General features: G+C 31.5%; 5 protein-coding genes across 6 annotated transcripts; 2 read left to right on the forward strand and 3 right to left on the reverse strand.

Moving 5' to 3' along the window:
- Positions 1 to 1,770: 1,770 nt before the first annotated feature.
- On the forward strand, positions 1,771 to 4,373 carry LOC101208081 (protein IQ-DOMAIN 1). Of its 2 annotated transcripts, XM_011660379.2 has the most exons (7): positions 1,771 to 1,915; positions 2,023 to 2,205; positions 2,449 to 2,715; positions 2,877 to 3,083; positions 3,165 to 3,278; positions 3,362 to 3,733; positions 3,944 to 4,373. In XM_011660379.2, the coding sequence occupies exons 2-7, from the start codon at positions 2,134 to 2,136 to the stop codon at positions 4,097 to 4,099; spliced, it is 1,188 nt and encodes a 395-aa protein (XP_011658681.1). In that variant the 5' UTR covers positions 1,771 to 1,915; positions 2,023 to 2,133; the 3' UTR covers positions 4,100 to 4,373. The 2 variants fall into 2 exon arrangements, with proteins under 2 accessions (XP_011658681.1, XP_011658680.1); XM_011660378.2 differs by lacking the exon at positions 1,771 to 1,915 and having other exon boundaries at positions 1,955 to 2,205.
- Positions 4,374 to 4,763: 390 nt separating this feature from the next.
- LOC101207840 (eukaryotic translation initiation factor 1A) lies at positions 4,764 to 6,498 on the reverse strand. The gene is made up of 2 exons (XM_004144476.3): positions 6,379 to 6,498; positions 4,764 to 5,517 (listed from the first exon to the last, which is right to left on the reverse strand). Exon 2 carries the CDS (start codon positions 5,501 to 5,503, stop codon positions 5,066 to 5,068), a length of 438 nt encoding a protein of 145 aa, XP_004144524.1. The 5' UTR covers positions 5,504 to 5,517; positions 6,379 to 6,498; the 3' UTR covers positions 4,764 to 5,065.
- A 3,833-nt stretch (positions 6,499 to 10,331) lies between these two features.
- LOC101208480 (exopolygalacturonase) lies at positions 10,332 to 12,066 on the reverse strand. Its single transcript, XM_011661397.2, has 4 exons — positions 11,923 to 12,066; positions 11,524 to 11,823; positions 10,677 to 11,195; positions 10,332 to 10,583 (listed from the first exon to the last, which is right to left on the reverse strand). The coding sequence occupies exons 1-4, from the start codon at positions 12,064 to 12,066 to the stop codon at positions 10,332 to 10,334; spliced, it is 1,215 nt and encodes a 404-aa protein (XP_011659699.2).
- A 1,712-nt stretch (positions 12,067 to 13,778) lies between these two features.
- On the forward strand, positions 13,779 to 15,688 carry LOC101207595 (uncharacterized protein At4g28440). Its single transcript, XM_004144475.2, has 2 exons — positions 13,779 to 14,183; positions 15,249 to 15,688. Exons 1-2 carry the CDS (start codon positions 13,934 to 13,936, stop codon positions 15,434 to 15,436), a joined length of 438 nt encoding a protein of 145 aa, XP_004144523.1. The 5' UTR covers positions 13,779 to 13,933; the 3' UTR covers positions 15,437 to 15,688.
- Positions 15,689 to 15,987: 299 nt separating this feature from the next.
- On the reverse strand, positions 15,988 to 17,083 carry LOC105436073. The gene is made up of 2 exons (XM_011660381.2): positions 16,834 to 17,083; positions 15,988 to 16,737 (listed from the first exon to the last, which is right to left on the reverse strand). Exons 1-2 carry the CDS (start codon positions 16,968 to 16,970, stop codon positions 16,446 to 16,448), a joined length of 429 nt encoding a protein of 142 aa, XP_011658683.1. The 5' UTR covers positions 16,971 to 17,083; the 3' UTR covers positions 15,988 to 16,445.
- Positions 17,084 to 17,153: the final 70 nt, after the last annotated feature.

The raw sequence follows: 17,153 nt of genomic DNA on the forward strand, positions 1-17,153 counted from the left end.
TTTGTTTTTGATTTGATTCGATACAACTCGTAATAATATTGGACTTCTCGTTCTCCCTTCCTACGGGTCCAAGAATGTTTTTTCTAAAGAAAAAAAATGAATATACTAACTTTTGTAATATAATTTAAATTAGGTTAGGTCATATTCATAAAATAGTCTTTTAAAAAAAATGATATTTTTTGTAAAGGGAAAAGTTATAGTAATGATACTAAATGTTCGCCTTATATTAATTTTGATTTGATGAGGTTATGTTTACTAAATCCAATGGTTAAAACTGTGTTGTTGATTTTGATCTTGATGCGATGTGATTTGATTTGTAGAATTTGATTCTCTTATTCTCTCTTAGTTGTATGTGTATGCTTGATTTGAGAAAGTGAAACGTGTTGATGTTCATGAAATTAATGCCTTCGAATAATGTTTATATCTTTAAAAGAACTTGAGTCTTCAAGTGTGGTCAAGTTTAACTTCTGACTATGAAAATTTCTTTATATACTTTCGAAGTATATAGTTTCTTACCTTACAAATGAAGAAGAAATCTTTTATCTCTAGGGATCTTTGGTAAGCTTTATGGATTTAAATTTATTTGATTCATAGACCCGTTCCCTAATCAACTAATTGGATTTGGATCTTATCTAAAATATTTACAAAATAAGACAACAAAACTTAAATAAGATATAGAGAGGGATGGATTTTGCTATATATTCTATTAGCAAAACTTTTAACATTGTATGCACAAAAGGTTACCCTCTAACTTTAGCACATGATTAAGTTGTTTACTAAAGATGAAATGGACATGTTGAAAGGCAAAAGAACATTTCAAAATTACAAGAACCCATTGAGAAAAAATTATTAAATTTAAACCTGAGGCATTAACCACAATATAAGAAACTATAAATATTCAAATCCAATCCTCATTTCTAATCAACTATTCACAATTTTTCAGTACATTACTTTTGGTTAAGTGACAGACTAATATGTTTTGGCTAGTGGCCACAGAGGTAATTAAAAGATGAGAAGGGATTAAAAAGTTGAATGGATGATTGTTTGTTAATTGAATAAGTGAAGTATGAAAAATTAAATCTACCTTTAACAGAATGAGTGAATATCAATTATGGGTATAGTCGCTTTCATAAATTGATATTTATTACTATGCTACAAGTCATCAATAAACACGATATATATTACTTAAAAAACAGTTAAATTGTCATTTTCATCCTTATGACTTATGTTTTTTTGTTCTTTTTTTCTTCTGCTAAGCAATGGCAAAGGAGGGCTTGACTTGACTTTTTTAAATGGTAGTAAGTGGATTGTACACTTAAATACGTTTATATTTGTTTCGAAGTTAAAGAAAGCATGACTCAATTGTCATGTGAATTCATATGTACTAGTAACAACAAAGCGAGATCTGTTCGAACTTTTTTATTCTAAGTTGTACTACAAGGATAGTTAAATCTTCCCAAAAAGGAAAAATACTATCATCACTCTTTGTGACGTTTTCGTTTTAAGAAACAAAAGCAAATAAGAAAATTGTTTAACACATGAAAACAACCAAAGACACATCCAAAGATTTTAGAGAATCATAAGGATTAAAATAAAAATTTATAAATCGTAGGGACTAAAATGAAACCGAATAATTTTGGGACCAATATAGTTAATTTAATCCAGAAGGGAAAAAAAGATGGTTATGTTATGTCAGAGTGTAATGAAAAGGAATAGACATATCCTCATTGCCAAGCAAACCTTTTTTTCTTTTGAGGGGGGTTTGGTTTGATGAAACCACAAAGCAGTGTGTGGCAACCATGTGCAAAAAGTTATCTGCAAAGCAATTAAACTCTTACCAATCTAATCCTTTACTTTTTCTTCATCTTCCATTATTTCCTTTGAGATTTAATTATCCCATGTCCAGCTCTAAAGGGTATTTGATAATTTCTCTCTAACAATTTGCTTCCATTTCCCTCTTTTTTAACCTTTATAATACTGCCCCCATTTGCATTTTCTCTGAGTTGTGTCAATTACTCGCAGGTTTATTTATCTCTTTCTCTCTCATTGCATGACTTTCAGCACCACAAAGACTTAAAGAAGCTGTTTTTCTGTAGATTTCCCTTCTGGGTTTTCTCTGTTTTGTTGAATGTCATGGGAATTAAAGGAGAATTGGTTAGGAATGTGTTCTTGAGGAATCGTTCTTTCAAGACCCATGAGAAAAATGTAAGTTTGGAGTATAGTTAGTGTTCATTTTCTGTGAACTTGTTCTACTTTTTTTTTCTTCTAATCATTGCTGTCTATGTGCTTCATGAAATGCCAAGCTGAATCTTCTTGATTTTTCTTTTGTTCTTTAACTTGCTTTCATCTTCAATTTCATTTGTATCCCAATTATTTGTTTTCTTTCCAAGATGATCGTGGTTTCTGAGTGAACTTTTGTTGTTTTGATTTCTGATCCGAATTTTTCAGACGAGGAGCCATAGTTCTGTGGAAAGGAAAAAATGGCACTCTGTTAGATCTTACCTGTGTGGGGATGAGTACAATTCAGTTCTTGTTGAGGAAGATGCAGCTTCCATTAGAAGCTCTGAAGCGACTGTGACACAGCCTGTTGAGGAGCTAGAGGTTTCAAAACAGAAACAAGAACCTGGAGTGGAGGAATCGGAATTAAGCTCTCAATTGTTGAAGCGCCAAGAACAAGCAGCATTCATCATCCAGTCAGCATTTAGAAGCTTTCTGGTCATTTTAACACTTTTGCTTTGTGTTAAAACATTTGGATCCCAAAACTTTTGGTTGAATCTTCTTTGATTCAACAAAATGAAGTGGAACATCAAACTTCTTGAGCTTTATAGCGAAAAGGATAGAAATGAACTTTGTGAATTGATGAATTTGAATTGCAGGCTCGGCGTAGAGATGAGCAAATAAAGACGATGGATAATGATTGTAAGGACATCATCGAGGGAATAGAAAGTCCAAGTGGAGAGTCTCTAAGAACGTCCATTGAAGTTCAGACTGGGAATTCCGAAGCTTTCTCCGTTCAAGATGAAAGAACTTTTCTTTCCAACCGAGTACAACAGAAATCCAAAACCCAATTACATAGGCTGAAGGTTGAAGACGACATGCTCTCGTAATTCTTTGAAAGCTAGTAATGATCATATGTAACCTGTTTAGCCCTCTGGATTTTGTAGGAAGAATGGGATGATAGTACAGTGAGTAGCAATGTAACAAAAATGAGGATTCAAAACAGGCTAGAAGCATCAACCAGGCGTGAAAGGGCTCTAGCTTATGCTTTCTCACAACAGGTACAATTATAATAATTCCTTAGAAAATAAAGAAGTCGGATTGTTTGGTGAAATAATTCTTGTTACTCCTATCGCATCGTTAGTTAAGAATTTGCTCGAAGAGAAAGCACTCGAAATCCGACGTCATAGAAGCGAACATGAGCTGGAGCTGGCTAGAGCGATGGATGGCCACCCGCCTTCCTGAAGGATCCTCGGTTGAAACTCACACGAGGAAGCCATCAGAAGTGATTGACAACAATCATAGATTGATGATAAGCCAAAGGCTCTTTGATATAAGTGCAGAAGAAAAGGAAAGCTGCGGATCTAATGAAGTATCTGTAAGATCTATTAACTTCTCTGCTGATGCTTTGAAGAATACAGATAGCAACTTGGCTAAGAACAGATCAAAAGGTTCAAGTGATATATCAAGGAGAAAAACAGTACCAAGCCTCCACTTTGATGGATATTTTACAAAGGTATATCTCAATCCACTTTGACTAATGAAAGACCTAATCGGAATGGCTTTTGCTTGAAAACCCTTTTTCACATTTTTTTAACACTTTAAAAGTCATTTCGGACCTAGTTCGGAAACCATAAAAAGCAAAGACCAACCCAAGTAGCTTCAACTTAAAAGGCCCATTATTCTCTGTTTTTCATTGTATATTTATTGTTTCTTCTCAATTTAGGTGAGCAAACGGGATTGGGTAACACTAGCAGAGAGTGAAAGAGATAAAAAGAGCAGACAAAAGCAAGCTGGGGGCAGAGGAGAAATCAAATGTAACGATGCATATATCAACAGTTCTCCAAGTTCCTCTCCACTTGAATCTAGAATCGGTGTGTAATTTAGACATTGAAATCTCCCAGTCCATCATCTTTGATGTTATTTATGTTATAAGGCAACCCCATGTATATTAAGGATAAAAACTCTCATAATCAGTCGGTAACCACTTAGAAACCGTTTGGAGCAAAGCTTGTCTAGGACCATAATAACTACCGTTTGGAACAAAACTTATCTAGGACTAGTAAGACCATAATAACTACCGTTTGGAACAAAACTTATCTAGGACTATAATAACTACGTAAATACTATTTGCTACAGTTTTTATTATCTGACAACCATCATTTTTTTATTATATTATTTGCTATAGTGTTTACTATTTCCTTATCAAACTAAAATAGTCTACACACTAAACACATATGTAATTCAAACGAAAATAATCTACACCTCGAACACAAACTATTCTAATCAAACTATAATAACACAAAACTATTCTCCAATAGTGCAAAGTATTTCCTTAAATAAAATGCAGAAATCTTTGTACAATAATAACTTTCCCACCACAAAGACCAATGGATCTAAAGTAAAAGGCTTATAATTGACCTTAACTAGTGCAGACTGATGAACACTATTGAAGCAAGTTGAGAAGACATCATAACTATTTTGTACATTAAGCAATGAATGTATACCTGACACACGACAACAGAAGAAAAAAGTACAATTCCATATAGTGTAGAATGTCTATTCATTTACTCTTAAAATAAGAAAAAATATCACATCTTGCATTTAAAAAGAATGGTACAAAACCATCTCAACAACGGGGTGAAGTTGTATTTCAATAGAAGTATTATTGGCTAGAAGGGGCATATGCAATCATTCAGTATAAACGAACAGATGTTACATGGGATTGAACCGATTCCCATCTGCATTTTCAGACTATTACGAAATGGAATTCGGTTATAAAACCTCACCCCACTTTAGTATATAGTTATCATTTACTAAGAGATTATTCAAAATAAAGGACTAACATCTAGATCTTATCAATGTCTTCATCCTCAAACTCGATATAAGCATCACCACCACCTTCGTCATCATCATCCATACCCCCAACAATACCCTCATTAAGACGTGTATTCTCAGGTAACTCACCGTAAGCTTTCAAAAGCCTGGCTTCATCAGGCATGTATTTGAGAATCACATCAGCTTTGTCGTCTTGATAGTCACGAAGACCAACTAGTATGATATCCCCAGCTGCAATCCAAACTTTCTTGTGCATTTTTCCTCGAATATGACAAAGACGTTTAGTTCCATCAATACACATCGCTTCACACCGACCATTACCTAGCATTCGAAGCACTTGAGCATATTCCTGTCCATCTTCCTTAAACACAAGCTCACGCTTCTCATCATCTGCCTCGTTCTTACCTCTCTTCCTATTCTTTCCTCCTTTTCCCTTGTTCTTCGGCATGGTTGCAGATTATACTATCAATATAATGGAAAATTAGTCACCAGAAACATAGATTCATAAACTAAGCTAGAAAGTAAAAGCCAAAGAAGTGTTTGTAAAAAAGAGCATTAGCAAAATCTGAATTCTCCCTTTCCCTTGTTCTTCGGCATGGTTGCAGATTATACCATCAATATAATGAAAAAATAGCCACCAGAAACATAGATGCATAAACTAAGCTAGAATGTAAAAGCCAAAAGAGTATTTGTAAAAAAGAGCATTAGCAAAATCTGAATTAATCATGAATTATCAAAATAGATTTGCATTTGCCAAAAAGGAGCAAAAGAGGAGTTTCAACACTTATGACCTATCATGAATAGACTAGGGTACGAGCATGTATGCACAAAACAAAACCACTGATCAATCAACAAATATGATCATGTGGGGTTTAACTAGTAAAACAGATAATTTTCTTTCAGCTCTCTAATAATTGCATGTTTTGGCTAATTTTGAAAAGGCTAAAATAATTTTCTTTTGATATTCAAAATCACTCTGAAACTAATATGATGTTTAATTTACACTTTTTAAATGTTAATTCTTAATCATAATAATTGGACATGATTTTAGTCACTCATGACCCACAACCCTAGCTAGTTACTGCAACCTTTTAACATAATCAAAATTCATTTTACATGCGATGAACACAATTAAAGACCAGGAAATCAAAAAAGAAAGAAAAAATGATGAGACAATACGAAAATCCAAAATATTCACACTAATCAAGCTATCATAATCTTCATCAAAAGAAGAAAATGGCCGAACAAAAGAAGGGTTAAACATAATATTGACATGCAAAAATATGGGTATGAATTAGAAGGAAAGGAACAATCGAAGAGTACCTTTTCTCGCACAGATGGTTCAATCGAGCAATTTTGCAGAAGAAAGCTATGTAATCTGAGAATTAAGAATGTTCTTCTATCTTCTTATTATTACGCAACCTAAAAGTATTAAAAAAATAAAATAAAAAGAGAGAATCCCCCAATGGACCGGGCCGATTTTTAGCCCTATAACAATGAATTCCTGATTTGGGCTAGCCCAAAACAACCGCCAAATTTAGCAGGCTTAACATCCTATTCAACTTAATAATATACATAGTAACGATTTTATAAAAATGGTTTTTAACCTAAATTGATGTATGATATTACGTAAAAAAATCCAAATTACTAATAAATTTTATAAAAGTCCTAAATGAACTAGTATATTACATGAAGGCTTAAATTACTTTAATACTTATTTCTATTATTTAATTAATTTATAATAAATATCTAAATAGAAAAAATGGTGGGATATAGTTTTGGAAAGAAGTGAGGTCTAAATTAATTTAATATCAATTTCTATTATTTAATTTAATTGATTTATAACAAATATTTAAATGGAAAAAATGGTGGGACACTGTTTTGGAAATAAGTGGGGCCCAAAATAATTTAATACAAATTTCTATTGTTTAATTGATTTATAATAAATATCTAAATGGAAAAAATAATGAGGTACAGTTTTGAAAAAATAATGAGGTACAGTTTTGAAAAAGAAATGGAAAACTTTTCATGTTTTCCTTCTATGAAAATGGTTGTCTACTCCTTCCAACGTGGATTACGATTTTTACTTCAAAATTTTAGGGAGTTCGGAGGTGAAGAAGAAGACAGTTGACGGCTCACAAATACAAAACTTCTCGAACATAATCTAGTTAAAAACTTTGAGGTTAGTATTGCATATATTCAACACATATAAAACATTAGGTATATTATGTATATTTTAGATATTCAATTAAATAGTCAATCAAATGAAAATGTAGTTTTAAATGTGATACATTTTAGGGTTTATTGAGATTTTGGCGGTGAAAAAAAAAACTTTCGATGGCCAAAAAATACAAAACTTATCCGAGAGAATCTAGCTAGAAAATTTGTGCTTAATATTATATATATTTAAAACAAATGAAACATTCGGTATATTATGTATATTTTATATTATATTCAAAATATATGAAACATTTGGTATATTAGGTATATTTTAAATATTAGATTAAATAGACAAACAAACGAAAATTTAGTTTTGAATGTGATACATTCTCGAGTTTATTAAGATTTCAACGTTGAAAAAGAACGGTCATCCTATCAAAAAAATAATAGAACTATATGTCAGTATATAGTATTATTGTATATAATATGAGGTACATATATACTAAAACATAGAACATAACTATTATAGATTGCGGATATATTAAAGTATAATGTAATCAAATGCATTTATAGGAAAAATATGTATGTATGATCATGTCGTTTACTACTATTTTAGTAATATTTATTCTACAAACAAAAAATTTAAACACAAATTCTGTATGAATTATGTATAAGGTATTATTGTATATAATATGAGGTATATATATACTAAATAACATATATGAATTCAGTGTATATTTTATTAGTGAAAGGTTATTATATAAATTTGTTTATGTTTTTTATTTAAATATTCATATATTATGTGGTAAATAATACGTTATGTTTGAAATAATATTGATTATGTATTAAAGTTGCCCATTAGGCAGTTTTTTAACAAAATATACCTATTATATTAATATAGAAAATGAGAGGAAATCGTGCAACATTAAAATAGTAAACTTCTTTACCGTTTTCTCACTTTCCATATTCAACGAAAAGCTTGTCATTTCGACAATCAAGAACATATACAACCTATTATATAATGCGATAATATTATAAAACTAGTATAATCATAAATAATATGTGGTATATATTCAAGGGAAATATTAAAAAACTGGTAAATTCAGAACAAAATAACGTTAAAATAAGGGAAATATTGTTAATATATAATATATATATATATATACGCATATGATATACTCAAAATGAACTAATTTTAAATTGGTAAAATATCAAATGACATACTTATGTTATTCTTCGTATAAAACATCAACTAAAAGTATTATATCTCACAATTAATATATAAAACTAATATAAATATAAATAAGATGTGGTATATATATAATAAATAACATATACAACCTATTATATTATGCAATAATATTCTAAAACTAGTATAATCATAAATAATATGTGGTATATGTTTAAAGGGAATATTAAAAAACTGGTAAAATCAAAACAGAATAACATTAAAATAAGAGGAATATTGTTAATATATTATATATATGCATATGATATACTCATAATGAACTAATTTTAAATGAGCAAAATAACAAATGACTAGATTTTATCGTATCTTCAGCTGATGAATAATTGTATATGGCGGCGATTTGTTAAGATTCTGCAGCTTACGGTTATGATAAATTTGAATACAAATTTATAATAAGATGTAATAAGAAGTTCAAATGATGGAGAAGAATAGCAAAAAAAAAAAAAAAAAAAAAAAACTGTCGACGATGGAGAAGATAATGTAATGGCTGCCGGAGAAAGTGAACAATTAAGTTAAGTTATATTTTTAGAAAGAATAATTAAATAGTTTATTACAAAATAAAATAAAATTATAATTATTATAATATATTCTGATTTATAATTAATTTAAAAGATACTTGAAATTTATTAACGTATTAATTCTCAAACAAATATTAGGAAGTTATGGAATTCATATTAAATACAAATCGTTTTAAATAAAGTAATTTTTTAAATAATCTTAAGAATATAATATATAATTAATAATTAATGAAAGGTTATAATTGTCCGTAAAGTATTATTTTTTATATTTAAGAAAATAATTTTCAATGTACGATATTTGTGAAATTTCTTAATAAATTAAGACCTTTTGTCTAAAAGTTTCTTATAAAAATTATTAAAACAGAAAAAGTATTCAAGGTTAAATCTTATCATTAGTAGATCATGTTGCAAATATTGATCTAACTACAAGTTGATAAACTTTGTTATATTTGTAATTTTTTTAAATGTTGTTAAACTTTCTATATAATTAATTATTATTTCTAAAATGGTCACCCATTGTAATTACCTTAAAATATCTGTAAAAAATTCATCATATATCAATAGTATTAGTAGGCTACCCAATGTCGACAAAAATTATACATCCCATACAAGACGTATGATGTAGTTAAACCATTATTTGTTTGGCAAAAAATTAACTTTTACTTAAACATTGGAAGGATTAATTTTTTCACTCGAATAAATGTAAGTTCTTGCTTGAAGACCAACATGGATGTCCACGTCACACAATGTAATCCAATATACAATAAATAAAATGAAAGTTGAGATGTTTGATGAATTTATTAAACATGGATTCTGAGCAAAACTTATATAAGTGTGTATTTGAAATAACTTCGAGTGATGATATTTTAAATTAAGCTCTCATTCGTTCCAGAACAAAAGGTATATTGATTTTATTTGATGTTTTTACACTTGAATTTATATGAAAGTACATGAATGAATAGAATTCATATCCAAATAAGAAGATATATAACATGAGATATTGATTATGAATGCATAGTTCAAGTAAAAGCCTCTAAAGAATTTATAGTTATTATGTTTGAAGTCCATTATGATTTCATACACACATGTATATATAAAAGGAAATGTTTCATAATTTTTGGTAAATTTTTTGAACAAATATTGGCATTTCATTGAAAGTGACAAAAGCAATCTAAATTTAGGATTACTTCTTATATTAATTACCCAAGAATTTTCATTAATAAATCTAGGGTACTCATATTACCAAGTTTGTCTCAAACATTTCAGCCTCTTGTTTGTTTGGAAAAGTAAAAAATAAAAGTAAATTAAAAGACAAAGGAGTTGTCTTATATTCTAATTAAGGTTGTCCATCATTTTGAAGCAGTGGTGTAAGAAGAAGAGCAAATCGGAGGATTTTGTATTCCTGAAATGATTGGTTTCACATTCATGCATTCAGAAGTAATAGAACCTTTTATTCCATTATAAACGAGGTCAATGTTGGCTACTTTTACTTCTTCACATGGTAGGTTGCTACTACAAATAAGTTTGACTGCCACTGGAGTTGCAGAACTTCCTCTAATGTTCTTGAAGCTCACCTTATTAATCTTAATATTTGACGGAATCTGAAAAATTGAAAGTGAAAATCAAAGTTTATTCGTGAAGTTGAAATGTATGAAGGAATTTCAAAATCAAAGTTTTAAGAATGTGATCAATACCTCACGATTGCACTGATTCCATGGACAGTACTCCTGGTCTATGAGAATTGGGTTGCTAACGTTGACCATTGTAATGTCTGAAAAATGCATGTTGGTGGCAATACCAGCAACGGGAGAGGCTGGCCATGTTTTGATCCTAACACCATTGGTGGTGTTTATTATTGTGCAATTATTTACTATGACACCTTCAACAGGTTCTTCGTTATTGTATTTTCCAAGACTTCCTATGCTTATTCCATGCCCTGGCCCACATATCACATTATTGACTTTTATTCGTTTACTTCCATCTCCAAGTGAGATGCAATCATCTCCTGTTGCTATTCGAGATTTCAAGATTGAGATCCCAATTGATCGACCAATGTGTATTCCATCTGTGTTGGGACTATTTTCTGGTGCAATTATGTTAACACCTTGGAATGTGAGGTTGTTGCACCCTAGGATGTTGACATGAAAGTTTTTGCTATCGAGTGATGTTATTCTCCTCACAATTGAATTGGTAATGAAGTCGAATCTTAAACTCTGCTCATTTGATATGCGATCAATAAGTCGTGTCAGAGATGGGGGAGAAAGTCATGCACAAACTATTAGGGAGGGATGAAAATTATGAGTTTTCTCTATCTATTTAGTCTTTATATTTTTATATAAAAAAATGGCTCTTTTGCCTAATTTTTTATGGTTAAGTTTCGTTCAATATTTAATTTCTTAATCATTATCGTATGGTATTAAGAACACATTTACCAAATTGTAAAAATGAAAATAATAGAGAACGAAAATCTAACAAACCTCTTCATAATGAACAAAGACGAATGTAGTTAATGGATAGGAAAACAAAAGATATAGAACTTACAATTGGGAGTTTAGCACAATCTATACGTTTATGGCAATCATTCTTTTCCCAACCTGCCTTTCCTTGGCCATCAAAAACTCCTCCACCTGATAGTCTCAATCTATCAACATATGCAAAAGTAATCCAACTATCTCCATGAGGATGTTTTGGAGCCTGCAATGTTCCATGAACTCGAAATTCAATAGGGCTCTTGCAAGGGCCTTTAAATTCTCCTTCTCTTACTTTAAATGTTCCTTTTGGAATAACCACTGCACTTGGACGATCAGATGCACATGCGTCATTCCATGCATCTTTCAAAGCCTATGTTTCACAAGCAACAAGACTACAAAAGTTAGCAAAAACAATTAATTAATTCATTAAGTCATCACTTTGGTATATACTTTTATTATGTATTTATACCTCAGTGACATCGGCACCAGACACAATATTACCATACTTCCTCAAAGAAAAAATGTCAACATGGGATCGAGCCTCAATAGTAAATGATAGCAATGACATCAAGAATGTAGTAACCAATAAGATCAAATGCTTAATCACACCCATATCGTTTTTTTTTCTCTTTTAAATTCTTCTTTATGTTTGATGTTTGGAAACTTTGTATGAGGATGATGTTTTATTTTGCATTCAAGATCTCTATATATATATATCAATTGAAAGACAATATGCAATGAACCTAAAAGAGGTTACGAGGATTGTGAACTTAGTTTGTGATATATTGTTTAACCCACCGTCCATCACTTTCATCTATGCACAAATTTTGATAACTAAAATTTGTTTATTGTTCACAATCTGTTTTATTTTCCATTAAGGATCTCTAGGTTGAATGGGTTTGCTGCAAAATTTCCTTCACCCACCAATATAAACAATCACATTTCTTGATTATAAGAATAAAAAAATTTACAAAACCAATCAAACAAGAACCCATCATGCAAGAAACAGAATCAACGTTCTTTTTTTTTTTCTTAGCCACACATGTTACTTAAAAATGTAAAACCCCTGGGGTTATTTATAACAATCCCTATAAATTGGTGGATTTTTTTTTAACGTCACATTGTTGTATTGTTATTGAAAATCATTTGGAGTATCTATGATTTCTATGACTAGTTGGTTTCTGTCAAGATAAGGAAAATGATTGATTTTATATTGTCATTCTTATATAGTCCAACAAATTTGAAAGATTATTGTTTATAATTTTTATGTTTTTAGTGCCTCACGAACAAATTTATGTAGAATGTGTCTTGTAATCAAGTTCATAATGGAGGTTTTGCATTACCCATCGTCTATCAAATTTATTTCTTGTGTACAACTCTTCTTTTTTACTGTTATTATATAAGTTTTTCTTATTAAAAATAAGTTTATTATAATATTTGTAGTTTAATACTAAGAATGACTCTTTTGCACAAAAACACTCAATAAAATACTAGATGAAATATGTGCCAAACTACATTTAATCTATATCAAATGATGGTATTATAGGACGAGGTACCTTTCAACTCGGACTTGGTGATCAGATTCAAATCCTAGGTGTTATTTTCTTATTACTATTATTATTATAACCAATAATTTGTTTGTTTTTTTCTAACAAATTTGATTTATTATGTTTATTGCCTATAAGACTTTTAATTCAATTATATACATTCATACATACATATATACATACATTATGAGACTCGTGCAACACATATAGTTAAAATTAGTATATATAAACATGGGAAAATAAAACTTAAGATTTTTTTGTATCTGGGTGTGTATACATATATGTGTAAACTTTCTTTTTTTCCCTTTGTTATTTACTTTACCATTATTTTAAACGATATAAATTTAATTATTATTTTTAAAATTATGTCCAAATAAATATCTCAACTTTCAGTTTAATATAAAAATCTTATAAGAAATATTCAACATGCTCAACAATTAACAGTCTTTGTTAAATAAAAAAATCTGTTTTTAATTAAATTTTGAATATTTTAATTGTATAGTCTACAATAATAATAATAAATATAACCATTAGATTCAAAATAATTAAGTATATAATAACATTTTTAAAAAATTATAAATATAGCAAAATCTGTTAAAGTGATAAATATTAATTTATGGTGGATAATAACAATAAATTTTCCTAAATTTTGTTAAGATGTTATTATATATCTAATTATTATTTGTGAAGTTGCGACCAATTATAATTATGGAATTATTTAAGCACGAGGGCCAAACAAAGGGAAAGCAGCCCAATTCATTGGCTGGAAAATGAGCCCATATTCTAAAACCCAATCTGGAAATCCCAAATGTGAGTAGAACGCGAAATTAATTTCTTAGGGTTAGGGTTTTGACCCTCAGGTTCGGTTTCATTCTCCATTTTCGCGTTCTATTTTCATCGGCAACGGAAATTCGTTCATATTCTTGGATTTCCATGGCGACGCCAGCAGCCAATGCTCCAGCAAAGAGGAAGCCTGTGTTCGTAAAAGTAGAAGAGCTAAAGCCTGGTACCAGTGGCCACACTCTCACCGTCAAGGTTGTGAGTTCCAAAAATGTTAAGGTTGTTAATAAAGGTGGACGATCCACCATGCTTACTGCTCGCCCTCAGCAATTAACTCGAATCTCTGAATGTCTTGTTGGTGATGAGACTGGTTCCATCGTCTTCACAGCTCGAAACGACCAAGGTGTGTTTCTCTGATGATTTTGTTTGAAAGCTTACGTTTTTCTCATCTTTTGAATGTATTGAGTGCTTGCTGAGACGATTTTTTGTATGTTTCCATTTCGTTGGATGTCATTTGGTGATTTTGAATTCTTCTGGAACAGTTAGTGGTCTTCTTTTTTGTTTGTGGAAGTCCTTGATAACTGAGAAGTTACAATATAGACTGCAAAGAACTCTCCTTTACAGTGTTACATAATCTTTTAGAGTTGCACCAATGAAAATTTATTTCACCCTAGGGATGACCTCCTCTGTGCTGAACCACCGTGGATAATAGTTATTTAATAGTTATATTCTAATATAAACAGAATTTGAATGTTGAGATAATTGTATTACAAGGAATGTAATCATAATCAAACATTGAGATTCAAGATAACTTGAAAATGCGTTTAACAAGGTCTGTAATAGGAATACACTTTGGGCAGAACACTTGGGTGTTTTGGATTGACTTTCTACATGCTTAAAGTTACTTTTTTTTAACACTTAAAAACACTTCTTTTTAGCCTTTATGTACTAGTTGCGCAAAGTGAACTACATTGTCAAAAACAGAACACTAAGAATTACTGTAGGGTAGGATATCTTTTGTTCAAGCACTTGAAATGATCCTCAAGGACAGTTAGTGTGTGAGTTTTTTAGTCTGTGGGATTAGATGTTACTGGTCAGGATAGAGCTTCTTTTATGTTTATCTCCTTCAAGTCAGGACCGTTGAGATGGTGGATTTAGGTTCATGGGTGTAGACATACTTAGTCTTCATGTTGCATTGTTGTCATTTTAATTGCAGAGCCGTTTGGCCCGTTTCTTTATATATTGCCTCTTACTTAGTGATTGATATTTTTTTATGTGTCTGCTTGGTATCAACAACCTATTGCTATGTATCGTGTATATTATAGGCGGTAAAATGCTTGTATTGGTGGAAGTGATCTTCAATCGTTGCTCATCCTCCCCCCTGCTCCCAAACAAACTTGTGTATGTTTGTATGTAATTAATGTTTATTGTGTAATATTATCTAAACGAATGGTTGTAAACTCTGCAGTTGATCTCATGAAGCCAGGAAACACTGTGACCCTAAGGAATGCAAAGATTGACATGTTCAAAGGTTCTATGAGGTTAGCAGTAGATAAATGGGGACGAGTTGAAGTAGCTGAACCAGCCAACTTTGAGGCTAAAGAAGACAACAATCTCTCACTGGTTGAATATGAATTGGTTAACGTTGAAGAATGACTTGAAATTATGCAGTGTTAATTATCATGGATTTACTTTCTTTATTGTGTGGTGGACTGCTATTTAACTGGTATACAGTTTCTATATGGCAACACAAAAATCTTGCTGAGAGTAATATAAGTTGATTATTGATGTGCCCAACTATGCTTAATTTGGATCTGATGTGATAAAGATCTTCAAAGGCAAAGTGCAAACGTTACTATCTGGTCTACTTATTATTTTGAAAAGTAAATAGAATGCTTTACCAATGTAGCTTTGTTTTGGTCCCTTATTTCTATTAACTATTGGGGTATTCTGCTAACTTGCATTTGAGGAAAGGTATATTTGATACATACATTGTAGCCTTTGCATTCATGGAAATCGACCCCTTATCGATATACTTTGTCAGATTTACTTGACTCTTCGTATCAACTATTAGGAGAAGTCAATTATATTTTTGCAATGTTATTTAATATTTATTAACAAAAATAATAAATATTCATCTCATAGAGGTTCACAACACTTTATACTTATTAAGAAATTGAAGTGAAAGAATCGACAAAAATAAGAAATTGAAGAGATAAAATACTTTATACTTAAAGAAAATTACACACGAACCACCTGCAAGACAACGAACCATATCATTCGCATTACCTGAGAGTGAGTAATCACAACACAACAGACCTTTAATCTCAGCCAAAAAATCATTCATCTCATAGAGGTTCACAACACTAAGTCGAAGGACACAAGTAAGATCAAAACAATCAAACAATCACAATGAGAAATAGAATGACACTAGGAAATAGAGAAAACAGAGACTGGAGCCGTTTGATAAGGCCAAAGGCTTCCAAAAATGTTATTGGCCACTTTGAGAGAACGGGCATGCAACCCGTAGATGAGAGAGACCTTGAGAGGTCACGAACAACCCCACCCGCCCCAACATCCTCCAACCACGAGGCGTCGATATTGAGCATCCACACCCCAACGTTAGGCGGAATCTAAGAAGCATGATGCACCGGGTTCCCCCCTCCTAAGCGAAAATGGAGCCCCATCTCCCTTCAAGTGTAAAGAAGATTCTTCTCAACAGAGCATCACGATCAGGCTCGAACCCGCAACGCTTCACCACATTTCCGTAATTCCACACATCCCACAGTAGGATAGCCGCAAACCCTGTTACGCACCTCGGTCGTAGAAACCACCCTATATCAGCAGTTCGACAGACTCCAACAATTCTTGAAATCGCCAAAAAGCCCAAATAAGGAAGGGAAGAATAATAATCAAATGCTTCTACAAAACTTGCATCGCAGCCCATAAAACATTTCCTACAAAGAAAACAAAGCGGGTTAATAGAGATTCCATTTTTTTACAAATTATGGCAAAGGTAGGGAGTCGGAGACAGCGTTCACCCTTAGGGGCACCTCAAGTTTCCATATAGCTTTCCATAAAGGTTTCCATCTAAAGGGGAGCCAACCCCGTCACGGAACACACCTCCCTCAACAGAAAGGTTTTCATCATCACCACGACAACCCCTAACAAGGATATTCAGGATAGTCATTGCATCACTTGGGAGAAAATTTTCGAAGACAGAGGACTTATTCCACGCCCTATCATCAATAAACAAATCGTAAACCCCTTAGGAACCATGGCTCCTATTGATACGTATATGTGTTCTCAACCCTCACCACAAAGCCAATGATTTCGTTAATATAAGCAGTGTTTTGAGGTAAATTTGTTTTAT

The sequence above is a fragment of the Cucumis sativus genome, chromosome 7 (assembly GCF_000004075.3).
Source record: "Cucumis sativus cultivar 9930 chromosome 7, Cucumber_9930_V3, whole genome shotgun sequence".
Lineage (NCBI taxonomy): Eukaryota > Viridiplantae > Streptophyta > Magnoliopsida > Cucurbitales > Cucurbitaceae > Cucumis > Cucumis sativus.

Coding starts and splice junctions, on each gene's coding strand:
- LOC105436073 (XM_011660381.2), bottom strand. CDS start 16,970: ATGACTATCCTGAATATCCTTGTTAGGGGTTGTCGTGGTGATGATGAA. Junction 16,738..16,833: donor AAGCTATATGGAAACTTGAG/GTGCCCCTAAGG, acceptor TTTTCTTTGTAG/GAAATGTTTTATGGGCTGCG.
- LOC101208480 (XM_011661397.2), bottom strand. CDS start 12,066: ATGGGTGTGATTAAGCATTTGATCTTATTGGTTACTACATTCTTGATG. Junction 11,196..11,523: donor ATTGTGCTAAACTCCCAATT/GTAAGTTCTATA, acceptor TCAAATGAGCAG/AGTTTAAGATTCGACTTCAT. Junction 10,584..10,676: donor GGAATCAGTGCAATCGTGAG/GTATTGATCACA, acceptor TCAATTTTTCAG/ATTCCGTCAAATATTAAGAT.
- LOC101207840 (XM_004144476.3), bottom strand. CDS start 5,503: ATGCCGAAGAACAAGGGAAAAGGAGGAAAGAATAGGAAGAGAGGTAAG.
- LOC101208081 (XM_011660379.2), top strand. CDS start 2,134: ATGGGAATTAAAGGAGAATTGGTTAGGAATGTGTTCTTGAGGAATCGT. Junction 3,084..3,164: donor CCCAATTACATAGGCTGAAG/GTTGAAGACGAC, acceptor TGGATTTTGTAG/GAAGAATGGGATGATAGTAC. Junction 3,734..3,943: donor TTGATGGATATTTTACAAAG/GTATATCTCAAT, acceptor TTCTCAATTTAG/GTGAGCAAACGGGATTGGGT.
- LOC101207595 (XM_004144475.2), top strand. CDS start 13,934: ATGGCGACGCCAGCAGCCAATGCTCCAGCAAAGAGGAAGCCTGTGTTC. Junction 14,184..15,248: donor CACAGCTCGAAACGACCAAG/GTGTGTTTCTCT, acceptor TAAACTCTGCAG/TTGATCTCATGAAGCCAGGA.